Source organism: Plecotus auritus (assembly GCF_963455305.1).
Source record: "Plecotus auritus genome assembly, chromosome: 2".
Taxonomy (NCBI): Eukaryota; Metazoa; Chordata; class Mammalia; order Chiroptera; family Vespertilionidae; genus Plecotus; species Plecotus auritus.
This window is the reverse complement of record NC_137771.1, coordinates 206,714,010-206,740,343: the sequence shown is the minus strand read 5'-3', so window position 1 is coordinate 206,740,343 and position 26,334 is coordinate 206,714,010. Positions and strand designations below refer to the sequence as shown.

The 26,334-nt window shown below is 42.0% G+C and overlaps 2 protein-coding genes across 4 annotated transcripts in view; one reads left to right on the top strand and one right to left on the bottom strand.

Annotated features, from left to right (window-relative positions):
- VEPH1 (ventricular zone expressed PH domain containing 1) overlaps positions 1-26,334 on the bottom strand; it is a 213,032-nt gene that overhangs the window by 143,425 nt on the left and 43,273 nt on the right. For all 3 annotated transcript variants that reach the window (XM_080658193.1, XM_080658195.1, XM_080658194.1), the window contains one exon: positions 751-917. In XM_080658193.1, coding sequence (XP_080514319.1) covers positions 751-917 — 167 coding nt within the window. The remainder of the gene's footprint in view (positions 1-750; positions 918-26,334) is intronic.
- PTX3 (pentraxin 3) lies at positions 11,760-17,594 on the top strand (the record flags this gene model as incomplete). Its single annotated transcript, XM_080655985.1, has 3 exons — positions 11,760-11,889; positions 12,329-12,739; positions 16,858-17,594. The coding sequence occupies 3 exons, from the start codon at positions 11,760-11,762 to the stop codon at positions 17,469-17,471; spliced, it is 1,155 nt and encodes a 384-aa protein (XP_080512111.1). The 3' UTR covers positions 17,472-17,594.

Genomic DNA, 26,334 nt, shown 5'->3' with positions numbered 1-26,334 from the left:
CAGGGGAGCAGTTAGGCATCAATCAGGCTGGCAGGGGAGTGGTTAGGGGGTGATCAGGCTGGCAGGCAGAAGCGGTTAGGGGCAATCAGGAAGGCAGGCAGGCGAGCAGTTGGGAGTCAGCAGTCCTGGATTGTGAGAGGGATGTCCGACTGCCCGTTTAGGCCCGATCATGGTGAGGGTGCAGGCTGGGCTGAGGGACACCCCCCCGCCCCCCGTGCACGAATTTCGTGCACCGGGCCTCTAGTAATAAATAAAAAAAATACACGCACACAGCCCTAGCTGGTTTGACTCAGTGGACAGAGTATCGGCCTGTGGACTGAAGGGTCCCAGGTTCGACACCAGTCAAGGATACATGCCCAGGTTGCGGGCTCGATCCCCAGTTGGGGGCATGCAGGAGGCAGCCAATCAACGATTCTCTCTCATCATTGATGTTTCTATCTCTCTCTCCTCTCTCCCTTCCTCTCTGAAATCAATAAAAATATATTTAAACAAACAAACAAACAAAATACACCCACACATAAATCCTATTGGTTTTGTTTCTCATGGCGGAGTAACCCCAGACAGTACCCAACTTCTGCCATCACCCTCCTGACTTTTATGACTCTGGAAAAGGTGGATGAGGGCTTTCATTTAAAGGTGGGCATGTGTAGACATGTAACACATATGTGTTAACCTGAAGTACACATGCTGTTCACATGCCCCAAACATGCGTGGTGGTGTGGACCATCCAGTGCATACTGTGCTCTTTACCTCTGGTTGCTTTCTCTTTGCAGCTGCGTGCAGAAGCCGCAGGAGGTGGTACTGCTCTGGCTGCTGCAGCTGTGACATCAAGGCCAGGAGTTCTGTCAGGTGTCGGTTAATTGGCTGAGGCTGCTTTTCATACACAGCAGGTAACACCCTCAACAACATGGTGTTACCTGTTGAGAAAACAATAGAGGGATGATGACGTTATCAGTCTCTGAGCCCTAGAAATAACATTACTAGCAATGTAATAACCTTTGCACGTAATGCAATACATAGTACGAGCTGATGTCCAAGTCTTTTGCTGAAAATAACAGTACCTTACACTGTTTATTTCCAAAAATCGTGAAAGCACCATTTAAGCCGATTCCATAAAAGAGAATATTTTATGATGTGATCAGTGTTATATCTAATGAAAATTTTTCCTGAGTAATGCACCATGGGGAGAGAGGAAACTTTGACAGTAACCAGACCACACCCTTCAGAAGAAAACGGTTCCGATAAAGAATTTCTGATGAGAACATTTTGGATGTTGCTTAAGTGAAAATTAAGCAGTGTCACAACCATGAACCTACATGAGCATGAAGGACAGCAAAGAAGTTGCTGAGGAATGTGTCCACATTCCTGAGAAATACCAGGCATCTGACGTACACAGCAGACATATGGAAGCTAGGCCTTATTTTTATGAGAAGTTAGGAGAGTAGCAAAGCAAATTCAAATCCCTTATTTCTGCACTATTTCAAGGGAAGTTTGGAGTCAGCTTGTTTGTCACATGTGATTTGCCTCAAAGACATGTATGAACAACTGGATTTAAAATGGCAAAATCTCAAGAAAAAATATTGTATAAACTATAGGGATTTATCTGCAAACAACATATGGGGAACATCTGCCTATCACTTTACGGTATGGATTTTTTTCCTCAAAATCCTCTCAAGTGCTTAACTGTCTTGAGAGAACTGGTTCCTATGGATTTCTTGAACAAGAATTTTCCTGCCTCTATTTACTTTAAGTTCAGCTTTGTATACAGAAGATATATACAGAAAGAATCAAATAAGCAGTGATTACACATATTTAGGCCTTTATTAAATGGTGGGGACAAATTCATATATAAAGGACATTTAGATATGAGAATAGAGGAAAGAAGGCCAGCGTGTTCAGAATGTCAATGACTAAGTTTAATAAAAGGCTGATTCTAGATCCAACAATGTATTTGAGTGACAATAAATAATGAGCCTTGCTTTTTCCATATGTGGTTCACAGAATTGGTCTCAAGCAGATTTTAATCAGATGCCCATAGAGTACAAGGTGTTGGAAATATTCAGGTTTTTTTTTTTTAATGTGTGCATTGAAAAATATTGTTTTATTTTGTTTATTTTTAGTAACAGCTTTTCCTTAAAGGATCAGGAATTTTAAATGCAATGTCCAATCTATACAGAGCACATTGGATCATAGAGCTTAGTTATATAGACAAACTGATCAACTCTGCAAAAGGTCATGATGAATGGGGCTGTTGTTAGAATTCAAGAAGGGAAATTGGTGTAAGACTTTTTGGTACAATATTCCCTGGGAGCCTTGAAGGGGAAAACTCCAGATTAGTCATTTTTCAGCTGACTTGAATTTCAATCAAAGAATACAAAAATAAATGCATAAAATCTTTTTGAGCTAGAAACTGATGAAGGCACTTTAGTGAAGAAATCCTATAAATTCTATTAATAAATTAGTATATTCTTTTAAGTTACGAAATATTCAAAGTCATTAGACCATACTGTAAGGATCACTGGTATACCTATCAACCAGCTCTGTCAAAACTTAACCTTATGGCATAATTGCTTCCCATCCCACTCATTTATTTTTCTCCCCAGAGGCAACTACCATCCTGAAATTAGTATTTATCAACTTCATGAATGTTTTTTTTTTCACTTTAATTGCATGTATATGTATCAATAAGCATTTTATAGTATTGTTTTGCATGCTTTAAATTTTATATCATAGTATCATATTGAACATATTTCTTTGCAACACAGCTTTCCCCCATTCGACATTACTTAAAAGTTTTATCTCCAAGGAGCTCTCCATTTATTCTTACAGATGTGTGGTATTCCATTATATAAATGTGCAACAATTTATTCACACGCTCTATGGTTGAGAGATATATTATTATTATTAATTGCTTTTACCAATAGTGCTGTAATTTTTATACCTATTTCTTTGTCTATAAGTGGAAGGCTGCTCACGGGGTTGCTTTGGAGCTCAATCACCTGGGCAACTTGTTAAAACACAGATACTGATTCAGCAGGTTGAGGGTAGTGCTTGAAAATCCGAATTTCTACTAACTTTGAAGGTGATGCTGATGGTCCCTAGACCATATAATTAACAAAGCAGTGGGCGTGTCCCTGGGAAAGTTTCTAGATCTCCTAAAATTTCTTTGAAAAGTGGTTGTAATAGGTTTCTATTGCTGCCATAAGAAATTACCAAAAACTTAGTAGTCTAAAACAACACACATTTATTATCAGACATCTCTACAGTGCAGAAGGCTGTCGTGAGTCTCACTGGGCTAAAGGTCAGGTGTGGGAAGGGGCTGGGTTCCTTTCTGAAGGTTGTAGGAGGGAATACATTTCCTTGGCTCTTCTAGCTTCTAGACACCACCAGAATTCTTTGGTTTGGGGTCCCCTTCCTCCATCTTCAATGTCATCAACATGGCATCTCTCTGACCCGGCTTCCCTTATCACACCTCTTTCTCTGATTCTCTTTTCTGGCCTCTCTCTTCCACTTTCAGACATCTTTGTGATTTACATTGAGCCCATCTGGATAATCTAGGATTTTCTCCTTAACTTATATAACACCATCAATTCCATCTTCAGTGCAATAAAACATACCATGTTCACTGGTTATGGGGATTAAGATGTGGACATCTTTGGGGGGACCTCATTCTACCTACAAACATGATTTTAACAACTTATACACCCACCAGCAGCACGTTTCCGTTGCTCTACATCCTTGCCAACATTTGGTCTTGACAGACCTCCCTTTTTCCCACTCTGATGGGGTATGAGATGATATCTCATTATTTTTGTTGTTTTAATTTCATTTCCTTAATTACTCCTGTGAGGCTGAGCACACCCCTTTTTATATGTTTATAGGTCATTTCCTCTCCCATGATTTGGTCATTCATATCCTTCGCCTATTTTGGATTGGGGTGTTTGTGTTTTCTTATTGATTTGTAGACATTCCTTATTTAACCTAGACACTAATTATTTATCAGTTTTAAAGTTGAAGTCTTAATCTAGTTGATTTTCAAAATTTCTTTATAGTTTATTTTTGTTATTATTGAGAAATCTTTCTCTACCTTAAGTACATAAAAATTTTTTTCTATATTTTCTCCTAAAAGCGTTATGGTTTTGTTTTTATATTTGTCTTTAATTCATCTGGACTTTACTTTTGTACATATGAGGAAGGGATCTAGTTATATATATTTTTTGCATGTTTATTTTAAACCATGGTCCCAGGTCCATTTATTAAGTAGTCATCAATTGTTTCTCTTCTGATTTGTAATACCTTTTTCCAAAATAAGGTTTCCCATGTGTCTGGGTTTGTTTCTGGGTATTTATCATACCTTTGCCAATTACAATTTTTAAAATTATAGTGAACTTTATAATAAACTAGAGACCCAGTGCATGGATTCATGCACCACTGGGGTCCCTTGGCCTGGCCTGTGGAAATTGGGCCAAAATTGGCTCTCCGACATCCCCTGAGGGATCCCAGATTGCAAGAGGGCGGTTCTCGGGTGATACACCCTGAAATTGGGCTCCTTCCTCTCTGATTTTGGGTGCATCACCCCAGAACCTCAGCTGCCAAATCACTGCAGCTTGGCAGCTCCTGGGTTGATAGTCTGCCCCCTGGTGGTCAGTGCTTGTCATAGCTACCTATTGGACCGTCGAATGGTTAGACGATTGCTTAGGCTTTTGTATATATAGATCATTATATCTCACAGGGCAAATTTCTTCACCTTCTACTTCAAATTCTTTTTGGCCCCTTTACATAAATTTTACCATAACTTTATCAACTTCCTCAAAAAACTAGGGTAGGATTTTATTTTTTGTATACATTGAATGTATAGACTAATTTGGGACAATAGACTTTATGAAACCAAGTCTTCTCACTGAAGAACATGATATATCCTTGCATCCATATATACTTTTTTAAAAACTTTCTATAAAGTTTTATAATATTAGTTGTATTTTATGTATCTTTCATTAAATTGGTTTCTAAGTATCCCATATTTGTTGTTGATATTGTAAATGGAAGCTTTTTTTTTTTTTTAGAAATGTATTTTCAGTTGTCTGCTGGTATCAAGAAACAAACTGATTTTTTTTTAATTTTTATGAGTATATTTGAGCCAAACTGTTGACATATGCCAGGAAGCAGAACCTCAGCAAATTGAGATAATGCTCCGGAGAATGGCAGGTTACATGTGTATTTATACATTGCAATCAAAGGAAGGGACGTAGGTGGGTTACATGAAATCCATTGGGGATAGATTATAGAGGTGGGAGAAAGCAAAGCAGGGAAACCCCTGGGATTGGATAAAAAGTAAAATGAAGCACACAAAGCCACTCTATCAACTCAAGGAAGCAGCCAAAATCTGGAGACAAAGAAACATATCACAAATGAAAGAAATGGAGGAAAGCAAAAGACTGCATATAGAGTTCAAAACCACGGTTATAAGGTTTTCCAAGAATTTTCTAGAAAAGGCCGATAAATTTAGCGAGACCCTCGAGGATATGAAAAAGGACCAACTAGAAATTAAGCATACACTGACTGAAATAAAAGATATTATACAGAGATTTAACAGCAGACTGCAGGATCGCAAGAATCAAGTCAAAGATTTGAAATACAAAGAAGCAAAAAACACTCAACTGGAAAAGCAAAAAGGAAAAAGAATCCAAAAATATGAAGATAGTGTAAGGAGCCTCTGGGACAACTCCAAGTGTACCAACATCAGAATTATGGGGGTGCCAGAAGAAGAGAGAGAGCAAGATACTGAAAACTTATTTGAAAAAATAATGACTGAAAACTTCCCCCACCTGGTGAAAGAAATAGACTTACAAGTCTAGGAAGCGCACAGAACCCCAAACAAAAGGAATCCAAAGAGGACCACACCAAGACACGTCATAATTAAAATGCCAAGAGCAAAAGACAGAGAGAATATTAAAAGCAGCAAGATAAAAACAGTTAGTTACCTACAAGGGAGCACCCATACGACTGTCAGCTGATTTCTCAACAGAATCTATGCAGGCCAGACGGGAGTGGCAAGAAATATTCAAAGTGATGAATAGTAAGAACCTACAACCAAGATTACTCTACCCAGCAAAGCTATCATTCAGAATTGAAGGGCAGATAAAGAGCTTCACAGATAAGAAAAAGCTAAAGGAGTTCATCACCGCCAAACCAGTATTATATGAAATGCTGAAAGGTATAAGTAAAGAGGAAGAAGAAGAAAAAGGTAAAGATAAAAATTATGAACAACAAATACATATCTATCAACAAGTGAATGTAAAAATCAAGTGAATAAAAAAATCTGATGAACAGAATAAACTGGTGAATATAATAGAATCAGGGGCATAGAAAGGGAGTGGATTGACAATTCTCAGGGGGAAAGGGGTGTGGGGGGTGCGGGAAGAGACTGGACAAAAATCGTACACCTATGGTTGAGGACAGTGGGGGGTGGTAAGGGCAGAGGGTGGGGTGGGAACCGGGTGGAGGGGAGCTATGGGGGGAAAAAAGAGGAACAATTGTAATAATCTGAACAATAAAGATTTATTAAAATTAAAAAAAATGATGGACACATACTTAGGTGGGTGCAGGAACAATTAACATGATAATGAAGGAATTTGTGGTATCTGTCCTGGTGCCCAACACATTTGGTTGTGCTCCAGGGGCTCCAGAAAAAGGGAAGCTACAAGTTACCCAGACACTTCAAAGGTATGTTATTATAGATGCAAAAAGACAGATAGGCCCAGTTAAGGTAAAGGTTGACCTTGTCAGTGAAGATATCGGCCTAGGACATAACTGCCCACCACAACTGCTTTTAGTTAAAGTTTAATTTCAGACCATCCTTTGCGGTTACTTTAGGTCTCTGAGTTTGTAAGACTGCCATGCAGGCCTCCCCTGAGCTTATCAGGTTAGCATGTGGCCCCTTTCATCCACACATCCCCCTTTTGGTCATAAATCAATCCAAAGGATGCATTGATGACCAACCTTTTGGTTGGATAATAGAGTCCCATGGTGCTAGGAAGGCTCATTCCTAGGATGTCTCAGTGTCAGCATGTCTTTCTGAACAGGCGGACCACTGGGGATGGGGCAAGACCATAACCTTAGATAGCATTTAAGATCGAATTATTATTCAAAAAGGGCAGGTAAATGGGAGGCAGTCAGATCCTATATGTCCTTGTTAAAAAGTATTCTGGATCATTTCTAATTTTTGAGCCACCATGATCCGAGTCTTTTTGCTGTTTGTCAAGTTTTGTTTTTCTGCATCTAGTATAACATTTACATATCAGGAACAAAAGTTACAATAATAAACCAGTAACATTGATTAGGAACAGAAAATGTCTATTATTAGAAAAGGAAAAGTCTAAGGGAAACAAGCATCCCAGACAACTGAAAAACCCTTTACATGTATTATCATAATTTTTTATTAAGCTAATTATATGTTTTCCTCCTTCATCCACTGTCATTTGTACCTTATGATATGTTTGGCCAACTGATTTTTGTATGTTGATCTTCCACCCAGCAGAACTTACTCAATTCTCTTATTAATAATCTGATTTCAGAGTCTCTTCAGATTTTGCATATGGATAATCAACTCAGAATAATTGATGACAACTTTGTTTCTTTCCTTCCAACATTATCCCTTATGTGGCTTATTTTGGTCTTACTTTATTGGCTGGACCTCCAACACTTTGATGAATAGAACCCATGTCCATGAGTATCCTTTTGTTATTCCTGTTTTTAAGATTCACCATTATGTATGTTTCTAAGGATTCACCATTATGTATGTATATGTTTTTATAGATTTTTGGTATTTATGTTTTATCATTTTACATTTCTGTTTCCTAGTATGAACACGAATGAGTACTGAATTTTATTAAATAACTTTTCTACATCTGTTAACATAATTATATGGTTTCTTCTTTAAATTGATAATGTAATAAACTAATAGATCTTCTAACATTTAATCAATCTTTAGGTCTTGGAATAAACTCAACTTGGTTATGATGTATTTTTATGCATATGTTGCTGGGTTTGTTTGGCTAATATTTTATTTAGAGCTTTTGCATCTGTGTTCTTAAAGGAGACTAGCCTGCTATTTCTTTCTTGAACTGTCCTTGTCTCTTTCTGGTATCATACTTACTAGACATGTAAAAAGAATTCAGGGCATTCCTGCACACTCTACTTGCAGGAGCAGTTTGGATACGATGGAAATTATGAGTTTCTTGAATGTTTGATTAAACTTGCTTGTAAAACCTGGGCGATGCTCTATATATTTCATTAAGTTGAACTTGAAATTACATAGTTTCTGTATCTTTGAGCAGTTGTTGTTTTGTTTTTACATTTGAATGATTACTGATGACAGAGTTGGACTTGGTTATGAGAGAGGTATGTTAAAATCTCCCTCTATAATTATGGATTTATCAATTTCTCCTTATAATTCTGTCAATCTTGGGTATATATTTTTAAAAACAATCTTACTAGCTAATTCTGAGATATCTTCTTAATAGTCTTTCTTTCATCATACTTTAATTATTTTCTTTTGCCTTAAAGTCTGTTTTTGACTGATTATATAATCATTCTAGCTTTTTTGAAGAGCACATTTTTGGTATATTCTCCCACCACCCCCTTAAATTGGTTACTTTCAACATTTTTAGATTCTAATGTTTACTCATGGCTCTTATAAGTGACATATAGCTGGAGATTTAAAAAATATACCTACTGACAACCTTTGTTTCTTAACTGGAAAGTTTGTTTCATTAATATTTATAGTGATTATTGGTAAATTTTTATTTATTTTTTATCACATTCTGTTGTGCTTTTAATTTATCTTGCTCTGCCTATATTTTTATCTCCTCCTTCACTCTTTCTATTGAATAGATCAAGTGTTTTATTTTTTAACTAGAGGCCCAGTGCTCAACATTCATGCACTGGGGGGAGGGGGGTCCCTCAGCCCGGCCTGCACCCTCTTGCAGTCCAGGACCCCTCTAGGGATGTCCACCTGCCAGCTTAGGCCTGCTCCCCACAGGCAGACATATCCTGAGGGGACCTTAGCGCTGCCATGGAGGCAGGAAAGGCTCCAGCCACCACCACTGCACTCACCAGCCGTGAGCCTGGCTTCTGGCTGAGCGGCGCTCCCCCTGTGGGAGCACACTGACCACCAGGGGGCAGCTCCTGCATTGAGCATCTGCCTCCTGGTGGTCAGTGAGCATCATAGTGACCGGTCCTTCTGCTGTTTGGTCGATTTGCATATTAGGGTTTTATTTTGTAGGACTAGAGGCCCGATGCACAAAATTCATGCACCGGGGGGGGGGGGGGGGTCCCTCAGGCCAGCCTGCACCCTCTCTAATCTGGGACCCCTCGAGGGATGTCCGATTGCCCATTTAGGCCCGATCCTACCATGATCACGGTAGGATCGGGCCTAAACGGGCAGTTGGACATCCCTCTCACAATCCAGGACTGCTGACTCACAACTGCTCGCCTGCCTGCCTTCCTGATTGCCCCTAACCACTTCTGCCTGCCAGCCTGATCACCCCCTAACCAATCCCCTGCCAGCTTGATTGATGCCTAACTGCTCCCCTGCCGGCCCGATTGCCCCCAACTGCCCTCCCCTGCAGGCCTGGTCCCCCCCAACTGCCCTCCCCTGCTGACCTGGTCACCCCTAACTGCCCTCCCCTGCCAGCCTCATCGCCCCTAACTGCTCTCCCCTGCTAGTCTGGTCCCCCCTCAACTGCCCTCCCCTGCAGGCCTGGGTTCCCCCAAACTGCCCTCCCCTGCAGGCCTGGTCACCCCTTCCCTGCAGGCTTGATTGCCCACAACTGCCTTCCCTTGCAGGCCTGGTCCCTTCCAACTGCTCTCCCCTGCTGGCCATCTTGTGTCCACATGGGGGCAGCCATCTTTGACCACATGGGGGCAGCCATCTTGTGTGTTGGAGTGATGGTCAATTTGCATCTTACTCTTTTATTAGATAAGATTATCTCTATTCCTTTTATTTGGATGTTTTATTTCCTTTTGATTTTGGTAGTTATTCTTAAAAATAGAAACATCCTTTAACTAAAAAAGTGAAATTAATTTCTATTATCCTTCTGAACAATAAAAGGATTTTAGGATACCAAATTTAAAGAGTACCTTTTGGATTATTTTCTTAGCTCTTGCTTCAAGGTCCTTAATATTCTCTCCAGCTTTGTCTAATTTGCCACTTAACCCGATTTCTTGAGGGTTTTCTTAAATTCAATTATTTTTTTTTATTTTAGAAGTTATATTTGGTTCTTTAAAAAAGAGCCTAGTCTTTTTCTTTTTTTCAGTTTTCCCGTTTCTTCTTGTACATCTTAAGTAATTTAAACACACTTGTGTTTAAATATTTTTCATTGTGAATTTATTTTTACAGTGGCAGAGAGCATACATTTAAATCTGGAATGTGTGTAAGGGCAGGCCCCAAATCACAAATTCTTAGGGACTCTATCTGTAGGGTTCAGTCAAAGAGCGACATGCTTACTTTTCCCTTTCTGGTGCTAGAGCAGAGAGTGGGGCTATACCTTCCTGAAAGTCTGGCTTTACTTAGGGTCTCACTTCTAACTCCCCAGGCTGGCCTATGCCTTGATCCCACGTGGTCACTAACACTTGGTTGTTACAGAACTGACAACCCACCCTCCAGGAGAGCTCCAGCATCAGCTCTTGGCCTTACCCTTCTTGTTTGGGTTCCTTCTCTACCTTTGGCCCCTGGATATTTCTCCTATTTTGGGAGGGGAGGGGCATTTATTCCTACATTTAAAATGCTTCTAATTATTCTATTTAAAACACATTTCTAGGTGTTTTGTGCAGGAAAGTTTCAGTTTATATAGACCTTCCTATATTGGCAGAAGCAGGAATCCCTAAATTAGCTTTAAAAAACATGATCTTTGACTCTGAGCCTAGTGAAATAATATAATTTGCACAGAATATCTTGTTATGAAAAACAGACCTAAGATCAGTTTATTCCTTTCCGCCAGCTATTTCTCACGTTAGGTTTGCCGGGTTTGCCCTGTTGCCATTTAAAAGGTGTGTTTATGAAAGCACAGTCGCGACTCTAGAAGGATTAAAGACGGAATAACTAGGAACACACTTGGATTCCAGAGTCATAGAACATTCTTACTGAGTTGATTTATTTTGGAATCAGCGAGTAACTTTCACAGTTTAGACCTATAAAACTGCTAACAAAAGAAAAGTGAAAAAAAAAAGTTTTCTGCACATAAAGGTTGTGAAATAATAAAAGCGCCCACAAAAGCTGCCATGATGATCTTTTTTTCACACCTCTGTGCCCACTGAGTCATTTCTCCCCTAACCAGGCCCGCCCCCCTCCCTGTCATCCCTCAGCACCACCAATTCCAGTTACAACAGCTAATCCTCAGGGGCACAGTCTGAGCCCAGGACCGCCCCCGCCCCCCCCCCCGCCCCTTTCCCCTATGACCCTCCTCCAATTAATCTGACTGCAGTGCAAACCTTTGTGGTTTACTATTGTGCAGCCTCCACGTCCCCCTCGCCCTCCCACCCAGCCCCCTCCCCCTCAAATTCAGGGGAACTCCCGTTATGCGGTGCCACCGGCATTACTCATTCATCCCCATTCAGGCGTCCCCAGCATTTATTAAGGGCTCTGGGCTCCTGCCGCTCACTCTCACTCTCCTCCACTCCAACTCTGCTACTTGGTGCGGCTCTCCCCGGACTCCTCCCGCCAGCTGTGGGAAGTCGCCGAACTTCGTCTCTCTCCAGCAATGCATCTCTGTGCGCTTCTATTTTGTGTTCTCTGGTCTGCAGTGTGCGCCGAGAACTCGGATGATTATGAGCTCATGTACGTGAATTTGGACAACGAAATAGACAATGGACTTCATCCCACCGAGGACCGTAAGTTCATGTTAACTCTCTCTGCTAACCCTAACTACAGATCCACCTCTTTGGGTCTAAAACTAATACACATACAGTACTTTGTAGCTAATGAAACGGGATAAAAAGTATAGCTTGTTTTGCAAAAAGAGAGAAACAGTTTAGGAAAGAGTTCAAAAAGTTATTTGTCACAGATACATAGTGATCGAACCATATGAAATCGCCGACACTTGAGCCACATGAACGGCAGTTTCATAGCGTTCAAGTTAATACAGACTTGCAGGAAAGGTTTCTGTCCTTCTCGAGATACTTACACGCTGTTTCTTTGCGATGCCCTTAAAGGGAAAGGGGGTGATGGGATGGGCAGTAACTTGGGACCACTTAGGGAGGTCAGCTTTTTACCAAGCACACCCCAGGAAGGTCTGGGCGGGCGCGTAACCTGTGTGTCCCTGCGCCCTAGCCACGCCGTGTGACTGCCGTCGGGAGCACTCCGAGTGGGACAAGCTCTTCATCATGCTGGAGGACTCGCAGATGAGGGAGAGCATGCTGCTGCAGGCCACCGACGACCTCCTCCGCGGAGAGCTGCGGGGGCTGCGGGGGCTGCGGGCGGAGCTGGGCCGGCTGGCGGGCAGCCTGGAGAGGCCGTGCGCGCCGGCGGCCCCCGCGGAGGCCAGGCTGGCCCCGGCGCTGGACGAACTGCTGCAAGCGAGCCGCGATGCGGGCCGAAGGCTGGCGCGCCTGGAGGGCGCCGGGGCGCAGCGCCCCGAGGAGGCGGGGGGCGCCCTGGGCGCGGTGCTGGAGGAGCTGCGGCGGACGCGAGAGGACCTCCGCGCGGTGCAGGGCTGGGCGGCCCGGCGCTGGCTGCCCGCAGGTAAGGACCAAGGCCAAGAGGGGATGTCCCTGCGGCTTTGTTCTCCGAGCGCGCATTGTGGGAAGCCAAATCAGGCAACCAACCCTGCAGGCAAACACACTCAGGCGCACCACTCCCTTCCCCTTTCTCGCCCCCTATTTCTCCACGCATGGCCACAGGGCTCAGACACACTATACATGGCAGGGAAATTGGCTTTAAAATGTATTTCCCAGTCCCGGGGAACCCCGAAGATAGCTGTGGACGTGACCATTATAGTCTTGAAATAGGCAAGGGCCCCTTGCTGACACCTGATCCACCAGGCCCTGCAGGAGGGCCTCTATTGGCCAGTGGCAACCCTGGCCTCTCTAGCGGTCTCGCTTAGCTTCCCTTCCCTCCGTTAGGGATTTCCACTTCTTCTAATTTTAGCCCGCCTCTCTCTTTAGGGGAGCTCTGGTTCCCCGCGCTATTTCAGGGGCCCAGACTAATTTTAAGGGATGTTTTCCAATCCCTGGACCGGCCTCTTCTCCCCGCCCGTTCTGAGCAAGAGACTTGAGGCTGAATCTGATCTCAGGAAGGGTTAGTGGGATTTCTGAGGCGCCCCCCCCCAACCCCCGCCACGCGCCAGCCCAGGGGTCTGTGGAATTAGCTGGCGAGGGGAGGTCCCAGGATGTGCGCTTTGGAATAAACCGGACGCTGAGGGATCCAAAGCGGAACCATCAGTGTAGGAGCCATTTGGTTACCTTGGTGCCACCCCAGGGATTGTTTTTTGGGGGGTGAGGGAGGGAGAGGGAGAGGAGGAGTCAGAGCCAAACAGGAGAGAGGTAGTTCCAACCACATGCAATTTGTTAAAGTCCCATGTGATACTCGATGAACCTCCAAATGCCCATGAACCCGAAACAATACCCTTTAAAGATGGCTGAAAGAAATAAAGAGAAGATTTGGAGCTAAGTAACACTCCTTTATAAGTCAAAATTTCTAGGAAACGGTGGTGTATCACTTGTGGGCTGTATTAGAAAACCAGCGTTCTGGGTAAGAAACCATAATTGCACTTTTCCTGGGAAACTCAGGAACGGAAAACAATGACAAACAATGCCACCCTTCCCTATACTTCCAACAGAACAAGTCTTATTGGATGGAGTATGAGGAAAAATCATAAGCATGTGTGAGAGCACGTTTCATTTAAAATCACAGAAATCACACCAGACTATCAGTCTTTCCTAAATATTTGAGGATTGTTTATCAGTGCAGAACATATTTTCTTAAATATTAAGTAGGGCTTTAGAGGGGGAAAGGAAAGCATAATATCAAATATACAATAGATCCTTAATGTAAGTGACAAGAAGACAAATTATAATTCTGTGGCTATTTTAAATGAATGAAATTTCTTGTCTTTTGAAAAACCATGCAAAGCCATTGTACATTCATGCACCTGAAAAACTAGAGAATTATGCTAATTTTCACCTTCGCCTCTGCATTTTAGTTAGAGCAGAGGAGAGATGTATTTCTGACTTCTAAAAGGTTAATTTTGTATTAAATCCAATAATAGATTTATCCACATGCTTTGATTTTCCCTCCATTGGTTTCCCGCCAGCTTGGCTTCTAAGGGATTCCTAAACATTCTGCTGGCCTCCGAAGAACCTGGTTTTAATTTTGTGGGGTCTTTGATAACATAATCAGGAAACCCTATTAGTTAAAAGCCATTTCATGAGAGAGTTTCTGACATTTTAAAGAGATATCAAGAGCCTCAATCACTGGTTCCCAAAAGAAATCAGAAAAAACCTGCCAGCATGCAGTTCCACTCCATGAACTCAAACAGCCAGGGCAGCCTGCAGGGGAAGCGGGGCCTTTGAGAGGCAGCGGAGGAAGGCTATGGCATGCAGCCCTGGCTGCCTGCGCTTAGTTAAACAGGAAATCAGTTAATTAGCTTGCAGTAGGCACCCTCTTGAATACTACTTTTCTGAAACATTACAGGGACTATCTCAAATGCCCAGGCACAATGTGATCTCTTGTTCCGTGATCTTTGTTTGATTTATTTAACACAGCTAGAAAAAAAAAATGCACCTACCAATTTCATTGGAATAAAGAATCAATGCCTCATTAAAAAAAAATCTTAAAAAATTCAAATTATTCCGTGAAACAGTTAATGCCAACATGTGACAGGATCAATTTTGTGCTTTAATGTTGTAGTTACTTTTACAGGATTTTTACGAATCTCAGTATTTTCTCTATTTACATCTTTAATTTTCTTAGGACAGAGCCTCGCCCTTAGCCACTTGCAGGCATTTAACTTAGCTGACCACACTTTGCATGAACCTTTGGTTCGCTGGTTCTGTCTATTCACCACTTAGTCTTTAAATGCTCTGGGGGTTTATTTTTCAAAGCTATTTTATGGCAAATATTTTTTTGCGTTGTTACTAAGGGAATACCTAGTCCTAATTTAGCTCTCATATATGTTCTTGCAGATATACACTGAGTGGCCAGATTATTATGATGTCTGAACGCATAATAATCTGGCCACTCAGTGTGTGTGTGTGTGTGTGTGTGTGTGTATTAGAGGCCTGGTGCATGAATTCGTGCATGGGTGGGGTCCCGCCAGCCTGGCCAGGGGGAGGGGACATGGGCGGTTGGCCAGCCTGCCTGCTGGTCGAACTCCTGGTTGAGGGGACAATTTGCATATTAGCCTTTTATTATATAGGATATACACGGAGTGGCCAGATTATTATGTTCAGATTATTATGCCAGATTATTATGTTCAGAGAGCATAATAATCTGGCCACTGAGTGTATATGAGGTTAGCATAAAGCAAGGCTCACCTGTTCAAGGTTTTAGCACAGAGTTTCCCAGCTTCCTTACCAGACATGTGACCTGGAGAGGGACAGAGGAGGGAGTTCACGGAGCTCCCAACCACTGAGTTTGAAAGTCTCCTTCTAAGTGCTCGATAGCAGAAATATGTTCTCCACCAATCCCCTTAGAAGAATTCACTCTTCCTTAAAGTTTTCTGTTATGGCTTAAACCGTGTTTACAGGCATAAGGACAAAGTCAGAGTTTTCAAGCATATCTTTGGGCTACCCAGCTCTTTCTGAGTGCTACATAGTTGCCGACTTGCAGAATATTGGAGGGAGTGTGGAAGAGAGAGCCTTTTATAGAAAACAGTAAAGCTTGGAGAGATTAGGAGGGTCATCAAAAGCTGCACAGTTTGCTAGTAGTACAACAAACTGAATTCCAGCAGTTCTAGCCAAATCCAGGGTTTCTTGCACCATTAAAAGGCAATGCAGTGTGCAAGTCAAGCTTGTGGCCTCTGCAGCCACAGTGCCCACGTCCAAACCCCAGTTTTACCACTTATCATCTATGTAAACATAGCTCAGTTACTTATCGCTCTTTGACTCAGTTTTCTCATCTGTCAAATGGGAATACTGACTACTTCTGGTGCTGATATGAGGATTAAAATGATTTATAAGATGTTAAGAACAATATCTGGAACATAGTGAGCACCCAATAAAAGTCATCATCATTATATATTTTTGCCTTTCAAAGATAGTTTTCTACAAACTTTGCAAAGTTTATAAGTATCTGAGAACATTTGGTATATTAAAATGCATTCAGCAACAGCATGAATGTCCTAAAGTTTTTTGTTTAAAAATGCATGTTAACAATGGCTAAATGGGCTGAAATCCATTGAATTTCACAGGCTTTTGTTCTGGGAGCTTGGAGAACAAGTCAAGGAGAGGGAAACGAGTTTGGCTCTGAGTTCTTGGAAATTATGGTGTCATTGTTTGAAGTTAATGCATAGTGACTCAACATTTTTTTTTTTTAAGTTGTAACAAAGAAAGCTAATTGGGAGGGGAAATAGTTACTAAAGCATGATTTTCATTATTCTGTGGGTTTGGACAATTTGGTTTCTCTGCACGCCTTCTCCATTTAGATGCTTCACTGAATGAGACAATTGGCTTCCCTTCTTCCTGTTTTCTTTGCTCTACAGAGAACGCACTTGAGACCCCTCACGTCATATTGTGATACTGCATCTAATTTTCAGTTGCAGTCATTAAAATGCCCAGGCTGAAATACCTAAATGCCAGAATCATTTCTGAATGACTTTGTATATATATTTTCATATTCTTCTTATTTTCTTGCCACTCTAGGCTGTGAAACAGCGATTTTATTCCCAATGCGTTCCAAGAAGATTTTTGGCAGCGTGCATCCGGCGAGACCAGTGAAGCTCGAGTCTTTTAGTGCCTGCATTTGGGTCAAAGCCACAGATGTATTAAACAAAACCATCCTGTTTTCCTATGGCACGAAGAAGAATCCATATGAGATCCAGCTGTTCCTCAGCTATCAGTCCGTGGTGCTCGTGGTGGGTGGAGAGGAGAACAGGCTGGCTGCTGATTCTGTGATTTCCCCGGGAAAGTGGACCCATCTGTGCAGTACCTGGAACTCAGAGAAAGGGCACGTGTCCTTGTGGGTAAATGGTGAACTGGTGGCTACCACTGTTGGATTGGCCACAGGTCACATTGTTCCCGAGGGAGGAATACTGCAGATTGGCCAAGAAAAGAATGGCTGTTGTGTGGGTGGTGGCTTTGATGAAACATTAGCCTTTTCTGGAAGACTCACAGGTTTCAATATCTGGGATCATGTTCTCAGCAATGAAGAGATAAGAGAAACGGAAGGAGCAGAGTCTTGTCACATCCGGGGAAATGTTGTCGGGTGGGGAGTCACAGAGATTCAGCCACATGGAGGGGCTCAGTATGTCTCCTAAGTATTGTCAAACTCTACTTGAAGCCAAAGAAAGAAACTCACAGTTTAAACATATGCCAGTTTGGGAAGGTCTAAAAACCACAGTGCATATTCAGAACACTTGAGACTAATGAAAGAGCGAGTTGAGATCAATCTTTATTTATCTTGGCAAAATACCGAATAAACAGTTGAGCAAAGACATCGGAGAAGGCTTTTGGGGATATTGTTACTAGACTTTATGCCATGGTGCTTTCAAATTAATGTTGTGTCTTTGTCAGATAAACTCAAATAATTAAAAAGGACTGTGTTGTTGAACAGAAGGACAATTGTTTTACTTTTTTTTTTTTTTGGTTCATTTTGTTTTGGCCAGAGATGACTTTTACATTGGAAGAATAATGAAATAACGTTTGTTGTCGATTGTTCATTGTTATTGGCATGTACCTTATTATGAAAAAAAAAATGATGATGAAACATATTTATACTACAATGTGACTTAACAAATACAAATGTAGTTTATGTGTTATAATCAAATGTCACTTTTTTGAGAAGATAGTTATATAAGTTATATTGTAAAATGGTTTTGTATTAATTTTATTAAGACTATTTTTGTAAATAAAATATTTTATAAACCTAGCCCATGTCGTGTAATTATCAATTTAAGAGGTTTTGCAGTAACTCCACATTTTTCATATTTCATCTAAAGTGGGCAATTAGAGAGACAAAATGGCAGCAGAATAGATGGATGTGTCCTGAGCCTTGTCCCTGAGCAAATAGAGTGAGCGGCTGAAACGAGTGGAATTCAGCCCGAATTGGCGAAGGAGACACAGGTGGTGAGACAGTTTGCAGCCGGGAAGGGCAGAGGTCCCTTGGATAAAGGTGAAATCAAGGATCTAGGCAAGAGAGTCTGCGGGCCTCTGTGCCCAGAGGGTCAGGGAGAAACTACAGGGTGCCAAGCCGCGTCCCTGAGGACAGGCAAAGTGTCTGACTGTGAAAAAAAAGGGACCATGGGACTTCAGGATGTAGGGGATTTTGGACCTTGGAGTCTGGATTTTGGATCTGAGCTCAGAGGCAGCCCTGAAGGGCTGGCCGGACCGCGCAGAGCCGGCAAGAGAGGAGCTTGCAGAGACACAGTCCCTCCTCACGCTGGGGCCTGTGCCTTTCTCCACTGAACCTAGTTCGTAGGACCTTTCGGATACAGACACTTACCCGTGGCTGAGGTGCGGGAGAAGGTGTGGACTTGTTGAACCTGGGGATAGTAGGCGGCGGTCCAGGAGAGGTGGTAGCAAGTCTGGTGCTGAGTCATATCTAAGCCTCAGTCGCCATTTTCTTCTGAGAGATAGCCCCTCCCTCCAGTCTCCAGGCAACCAATATAGCTACACCCAGATTCCACCCTGAATAATACAAAGGAATCTGAATACTCCCTGAGGTCATAGGAACTGGCCTAAAGAGAAATCTTTAGCCCCAGCAACCGGAAACTGAGAAACAGTACAGTACAGACGACTGGAATCATAAGCCAGCCAAAGGAACGACACTCCACTTTTTTCACTTTTATTTATTTTTTTTATTATCCCTTTTTTTCTTTCTTTTTCTTTTTCTTTTTCTTTTTATCTTCTTTTCTTCTTTGTTTTTCTGTTTTTGTTTGTTGCTTTCTTTTCACATTATTTTTCCATCACTATTTTTTATTTGCTATTTTTAATTTTTTATACCATTTTTGAAATCAATTTTTTTTGTAAATTTATTATTTTTTCTTCTCATTCTCTTTCTTCTCATCTACTTATTCCCTTTCTATTTCCTCAATACTAAATTGAGGTCCTCCCCATATTCATCCAATTCTTAATCTTATTTTCACTATATAAGCTCAGCCTCTACAGATTCTGCCCCAATCCTCTTTGCTGGGTGTGTGGTGTTTGTTTTTGTTTTTTTGTTTTTTTTGTTTGTTTATCTATTGGTTCTGTAGTGTCTTACCCCCACATACATATATATATATTCTCCTTTTTATTCCTTTGTCTTTTATCCCTTATCTTTTTCTCTCTCTTCGATAGTATTTGTGCTCTCTTTTCTCTGCCCTATCTCTCTTTTCTCAGGTGGTCACTTATATTGGGGTTATTGGTGTCGTGAGTACATTTGTGCTTAGTTCCCTCTGTGTTGTATCTTATTGAAGTGAATTTTATCTGGTCTGGCCAAGGGGCTTGAGAGAAAGCCACATAACAAGACACCTGGAGAGGAAACTCCATCCACGAACAAGTCAATAACACCCCAGACCCAACTATAGGGGCAGGAAGAATGCAGCAGTGAGGGAAAGAGCATGAGTGAGTGAGGGAATAAAAGAGGAGCATGTGGTCAGGTGGGGTGTGTGTGTGTGTGTGAGAGAGAGAGAGTGAGGGAGGCACAGTTATATTCCACAGGACCTTCAGGGGCAGGCTAATCAGGCTCACCTAACTAGGCAGCTTCTGTTACCATAGCAAACAGTACCAGGAGGCCAGCTTGTCCTTAGAGGCCTAGACTTTTTGAAGGGAAGAGCTGTTGTAACTGGGTTCCCAGCCTCAACTCCACCCAGAGTGCCATCAGATAACACCTGGGACTCTACAGCCACCCCTGCCAGGGACATGCTACCTAGGCTGTGATCCCACGGTCAACGAGGCTCCAGCCACCCTGGGCTCAGGCTCCTGTGAGTTTGGAAGCAGGCTCCCCTCTGACCAGCCCAACGCTCTAGCCCAGGGCACTGCAACCACATGAACAGCAGACACATGAGCAGCCCGCTCCTGTCCAAGGAGCAGCAGCCCCACGAGCAACCCGCCTCAGGCCTAAGAGCAGCAGCTTCATGTGGCCTGCCCCTGTCCAAGGAGCAGCAGCTGTATGAGTAGCCAGTTCCCCCGTCTGAGGAGCAGCAACCACGTGAGCAGCTCGCCCCATCCGAGGAGCAGCAGCCGCTTGAGCAGCCCACCCACTACTGAGGAGCGGCAGCCCCACGCAGCTGGCCCCCCTCTGAGGAGCAGCAGCTGCACACAGCCCACACCCTGCACCTGTCCGAAGAGCAGCAGCTGTGCCGCACGAGCAGCCAGCCCCCTTTTAAGGAGCAGCAGCTGTGTGAGTAGACTGTCCCTTTCTGAGGAGCAGTAGCTGTGTGAGCAGCCCGCCCCCTTCTGAGGAGCAGCAGCCACATGAGCAGCCTCCCCCAATCTGAGGAGTAGCAGCCACATAAGCAGACCACCCACGTCCAAGGAGCAGCAGCCCTGTGCAGTCTGCACTGGTCCGAGGAGCAGCACCCACATGCAGCCTGCACCTGTCCGACAAGAAGGAGCCGGGTGAGCAGCCTGCCCCCATCTGAGGAGCATCAACAGCACGAGCAGCTCACTCCCACATGAGGAGCAGCAGCTGCATAAGCAGACCGCCCCCCGTCCGAGGAGAAGCAGCTGCATGAGCAACCCGCACCCATATAAGGAGCAGCAGCCCTGCAAGCAACCTGCCCCTGTCCAAGGAGCAGCAGCCATGTGAGCAGCTGGCCCCTGTCCAAGGAGCAGCACGAGCAACCCATCCCCATCCGAGGAGCAGCAACCTCATAATCAGCCCACCCCCATCCAAGGAACAGCAGCTATATGAGCAGCCTCCCTCACCAGCCAGACGAGGCACCACTGCTGCAAACAGCACCCACCAGAGGAGCCGCTGCCAACTGAGAAGCAGCTGCTACCGTGACCGCCAGAGGAGAACCGCAGCCAGAGAAGCCACTGCCACCCAAGGAGCAGCCCCTGCACAGCTTGGCATCTAGATCAGTCGGTGGGACCAAAAATGGGTAGACAAAGATACCCCCAAAGGAAAGAAAAGGAGGAATCACCAGAAAAGCAGCTAAGTGAAACAGAGGCATGCAATATGTCAGAAAAAGAATTCAGACTAAGGGTCATAAGAGTTCATAAACCGGATGGAAGAAAAAAATCAACACCTTATGTAAGAATCAAGAAATGGATGAAAAAATCAACAGCTTATGTAAGAATCAAGAAGAAATGAAGAGTGATATAGCTGCAATAAAAAACACCATGGAAAGTTTCAACAGTAGACTAGGAGAAGCGGAGGACCGAATTAGTGAACTAGAAGACAGGGAAGCAAAACACAGCCAAACTGAATTGCAACTGGAGAAAAAAATTAAAAGACAGGAGGAGAGCCTAAGAGAGCTATGGGACAACATGAAACGAAGCAACATACGAATATTAGGGGTGCCAGAACAACAGGAAGAGGAACAAGGGTTAGAAGAACTATTTGAAGAAATAATGTCAGAAAACTTCCCTGATGTGGCAAAGAAAAAAGTCACACAAGCACAGAGAGTCCCAAACAGGATGAACTTGAAAAGACCCACACCAAGACACATCATAATTACGATGGCAAATATTCGAGACAAAGAGAGAATCTTAAAGGCTGCAAGAGAGAGACAGAAAGTTACATACAAGGGAGCTCCCATTAGATTATCAAATGATTTCTCAACAGAAACACATCAGGCCATAAAAGAATGGAAGGAAATTTACAAAGTGATGCAAACCAAGGGACTGAATCCAAGAATACTCTATCCAGCAAGGTTATCATTCAAAATTGAAGGGGAAATAAGGAGCTTCACAGACAAAAAAATGCTAATGGAGTTTATCACTACCAAGCCAGCAATGCAAGAAATGCAAAAGGGACTGGTGTAAAAAGAAGAAATAAAAAGGTAAGAAGGAACACAGACACAAAAAATAAAAATGGCTACAAATAAGTACCTTTCAATAATAACTTTAAATGTAAACAGTCTAAATGCTCCAATCAAAAGACATCAAGTGGCTGAATGGATAAAGTGGGCAATTAGTTTTCAGATACTAGTCTACTATGCAAATAGTAAGAGTTAATATTATTAGAAATGAACTATGGTATTTTAAGGTTTGGCTTTCAGTATATCATAAGGAAGAAATATGATCTTAGCTAATTCAATTCATCTCTCTGGGTTAAGCTTTTGCAATTGAGAAATCAAGAAATTGAGAAAATAATGATCTCTAAGTCCCTTCCAATTTGATGATTCTATGAGTGTATTCATCTTTCTGTCTTGTGTAACATGAAAAAAAAGAAAGAATGATCAGAGTTACCCAGATGCGTGTGATGCCTGAAAGAGATGTCTTAGGACTGTTATTTGGGAGATCTAAAAATCTTGAAAAGAAACAATGACTCTGGCCCTTAAAGCACATTCCACTCTCTTACTACACACCAGGAGGGGACAGTCAAGCCCCTTTACCCTGCCAATTGGGAGGTGACTTGCAACCACACCAGTGTTCTCCTGGCAGGGCTGGCAGAGCACCAAGAAGCTGCTTCTGCATGTCAGTGGGAAATCTGGTAGAACCACAATGATGATGTGTCCACCTAAAGATAGGGCCTGAACAGCCACAGGTCACATCCTATTCATGACATTTGGAGTGTTGGGCCTGGAGGAATTATCAAAGTATATTTTGTAACCAAATAGCTTGGTGTCCTCAGACAAGTTACTTAACTCCTCTGAGTCTTCTCAGTAAAAGGAGGGAGTTGGACTCTTGATACCATTTAGCAATAAAATTCCATGAATCTAGGAATCTTTGAGGATGCTCATAGGACAGTATAGCTTCATTCTACCTGTGAGACTCACAAAACCAGGCTGATGGCTCTCAAAGAAAATTGCAGTTATGAGCTCATAGGCCAGTCTCAGACCCATGGAGATAATTCAAGGTTGCAAGCACACTATGCAAATCCCTGTTTCACCATTGTCTATATGATTTGAACGCTTAGCTGGAAGAAGAAATATTGGACCCAGCCTTAAGCAGAGAGTTAGGAATGCTTTCAATTCCTTCCCACATTTCAGCATGAATTATGTTTGTGTAAGAGACCCAAGATGATGCAGGCCAAGATATATGCAAACACATATGCTGACAGGTTCAATGTAAGTGAACGTAACATTTTTTTACAGGAATCACATGTGGATGGCAGAGAAAAGAAATAAATCGAGGAAAATAATTTTGGGGTTACAAAAGTAGAAATTTCATTTGCTACATTAGTAAGTCTGGATTGTTGTTCCAGAGACATCTAATTGGTCCCTGATATCCATTTCCCCCTCTTTTCCTAAGTAATAGAATTCTGGTTTTAATGGCACATATGGCCACTGTGAGTCAAGTCTATATTTTACAGCATTAATTGCAGCTAGATGTGGCCATATGACTAAGTTCTGGCTGACACTGAAATATTGAATGTAATTCTTTTTCCCTTCCTCCTCTCACTGATTGGAATGTGGCAATGATGGCTGGACTCTCAGCAACCATCCTAGACCATGAAATGCAGTGTAACCACGGAGAAGAAGCTTGGCTCTCCAATGATGTAAAGTTTCCTTGCCAGCCTTGAGCTCCCTGTCCCTGAACTTCTTTTACATGAGAGAAAAATGAACTTCTAACTTCTTTAGTCCACTATTGATTGACCACCTAAATCTAATCCTTATCCTGGAGAGCAATTCTTTTTAAATTAAAAAGACCATGTACTTTATTTTCTCAAAATGCTCACAGGCCTGCTATGTTAATTGCAGCATTATTTACAAAGGCCAAGATTTGGAAACAACCCAGGTATCCATTGAGAGACAAATGGATCAAAAGATGTGTCATATATTTAAAATGGAAAATTACTCAGCCATAAAAAGAGTAAAGTTTTTGCCATTTGCAACAACATGGATGGACCTAGAGGATATTATGCTAAGTGAAATATGAGACAGAAAAACAAATATCATATGATTTCATTTATATGTGAAATCTATAAAACAAAACAAAATAACAAAAAACAACAACAACAACTAATGGGTGCCAGGAGTGGGGGTGGGGGTGAGGTGGGGGGATAAACAAGAAAAGTGAAAAGTATTAAAAAGTCTAATGAACTGCCAGTTATAAAATTAGTCACAGGGATATAATGTGCAGCTTAGGGAATATAATCAATAGTATTTTAATCAGTAAGTATGGTCCCAGATGGGTACTAGACTTAATGTGATCTCTTCATAAGGAATATAAATGTCTAATTACTATGTTGTATACCTGAAACTAATATCATATTGTATGTCAACTATAATTTTAAAAAATTTAAAAATATAGACTATACTTAGAAAATGCATTTTGCAAATTCTCAGAAAGTTGGTTGGCTATCTGACCTTTTTATTTTTACTAATAGCACTTAAAGGGTTTAAGAATACATGGTGACAGCAAGAAATGTGTAAAACTGAGATAAAATATCTAAAAAATTAGTATGCTGGCTTAGTTGAGCACATTCATTCATCAAAATGGTTGCTATGGGCATCGTCATATTATGGCATAGTAAAATAATTGTGCAAGATGATTCAAGTTATTAGGAAGAAAGCTATAATACATCATATATGTGTGAAGAATAAAATATACTATGTGTGAACTATGATGACCAACAGTCCTGTTTGCCTAAGATTGTCCCGGCTTTAGTACTGAAAGTTCCATGTCCCAAGAAACCCTTCAGCTCCAGGCAAATTGTGACAGTTTGTCACTTTGTCACTCAAGCAGATACATATGTCAGTTGAACAACTTTTTTTGCAGTGATAATATATGAACAAAACAGAATTGCTATATCTTCCTTGTCTATTATAATATAAACTAGAGGCCCACTGCATGAATTCATGCACCAGTGGGGTCCCTCGGCCTGGCCTGTGGAATTGAGCCGAAACCAACTCTCTGACATCCCTCGATGGGTTCCGGATTGTGAGGGGGCAGGCCAGACAGAGGGACCCTACTGATGCATGAACAGGGCAAGGGAGGGACGTGGGAGGTTGGCCAGCTGGGGAGGGACCATGGGAGGGCTGCAGGGCATGTCCGGCCCATCTCGCTCAGTCCCAATTGGCCAGACCCCAGCAGCAAGCTAACTTACCAGTCAGAGCTTCTGCCCCCTGGTGGTCAGTGCACGTCATAGTGAGCGGTTGAGTGGCCTTAGCATATCATTAGCATATTACACTTTGATTGGTTGAGCGGACAACCGGACATTTAGCATATTAGGCTTTTATTATATAGCATTGGTTTATAATGAAGTATTCATTCCTTTAAAATATAGTCAGAAGATTTGATTACTAAGAATTTTAGATCTTAGTAATTAAGTAATTACTTTAATAAAGATTTAGATTTGTAAACAAAGAAGAAATTATAACTGAATTTTATTTCACCAACATTTTATATTATAAAGCTCTTCTTTGAGAAGCTTACTAAGGTGAAATGTTTCCAGAACTATCTTTTAGCCACTTAAGAAACAGCACTTGTGATGTTAAAAATCTTGGTCAAAGTAATGTATATGTTCATTTAAATGTTCTATATTTGGTGAACTTGAAAACTCAAATTGCTGACACTTGCATTTAGTTTTATAAATCTGAAATGTAGAAGAAAGTTTGCTGGGCTTCCGGTTAGAAATCCAGCATTCAAAAAAAACTTGCCACCATTACCTCCTAAATATAAGAAGTCAAGCCTACCAACTAATCTTTATGAATCTCAAATTAGCCAAGAAATTAGGGATACCAGAACTTGCCTACCTTGCTGAAGGCCTATTATGAAAATGACATAAAAACAGATAATGTATCTAAAAGTGCTTCCTTAACCATAAAATAATATTTGAAATAAAAGAGTTATCTTTAAAAAAGTTTTCCCAGGTCATTCCCAGAGGATTAGATAGAAAATAAGTAAACAAACAACAATACAAACGAATAATATAAAGATTCCTTTGCATTGTGGGTAACTCATTCTGAGCTCAGCACCTGCGTGCTCATCTCTGGGCAGGCCTTATTCTACTTCACAGCACCATCTGCTGGTGGAGTCGAAAAGGTGCAAACTCTGGCTAGCACCTGATCCAAGATTTGGTTAACA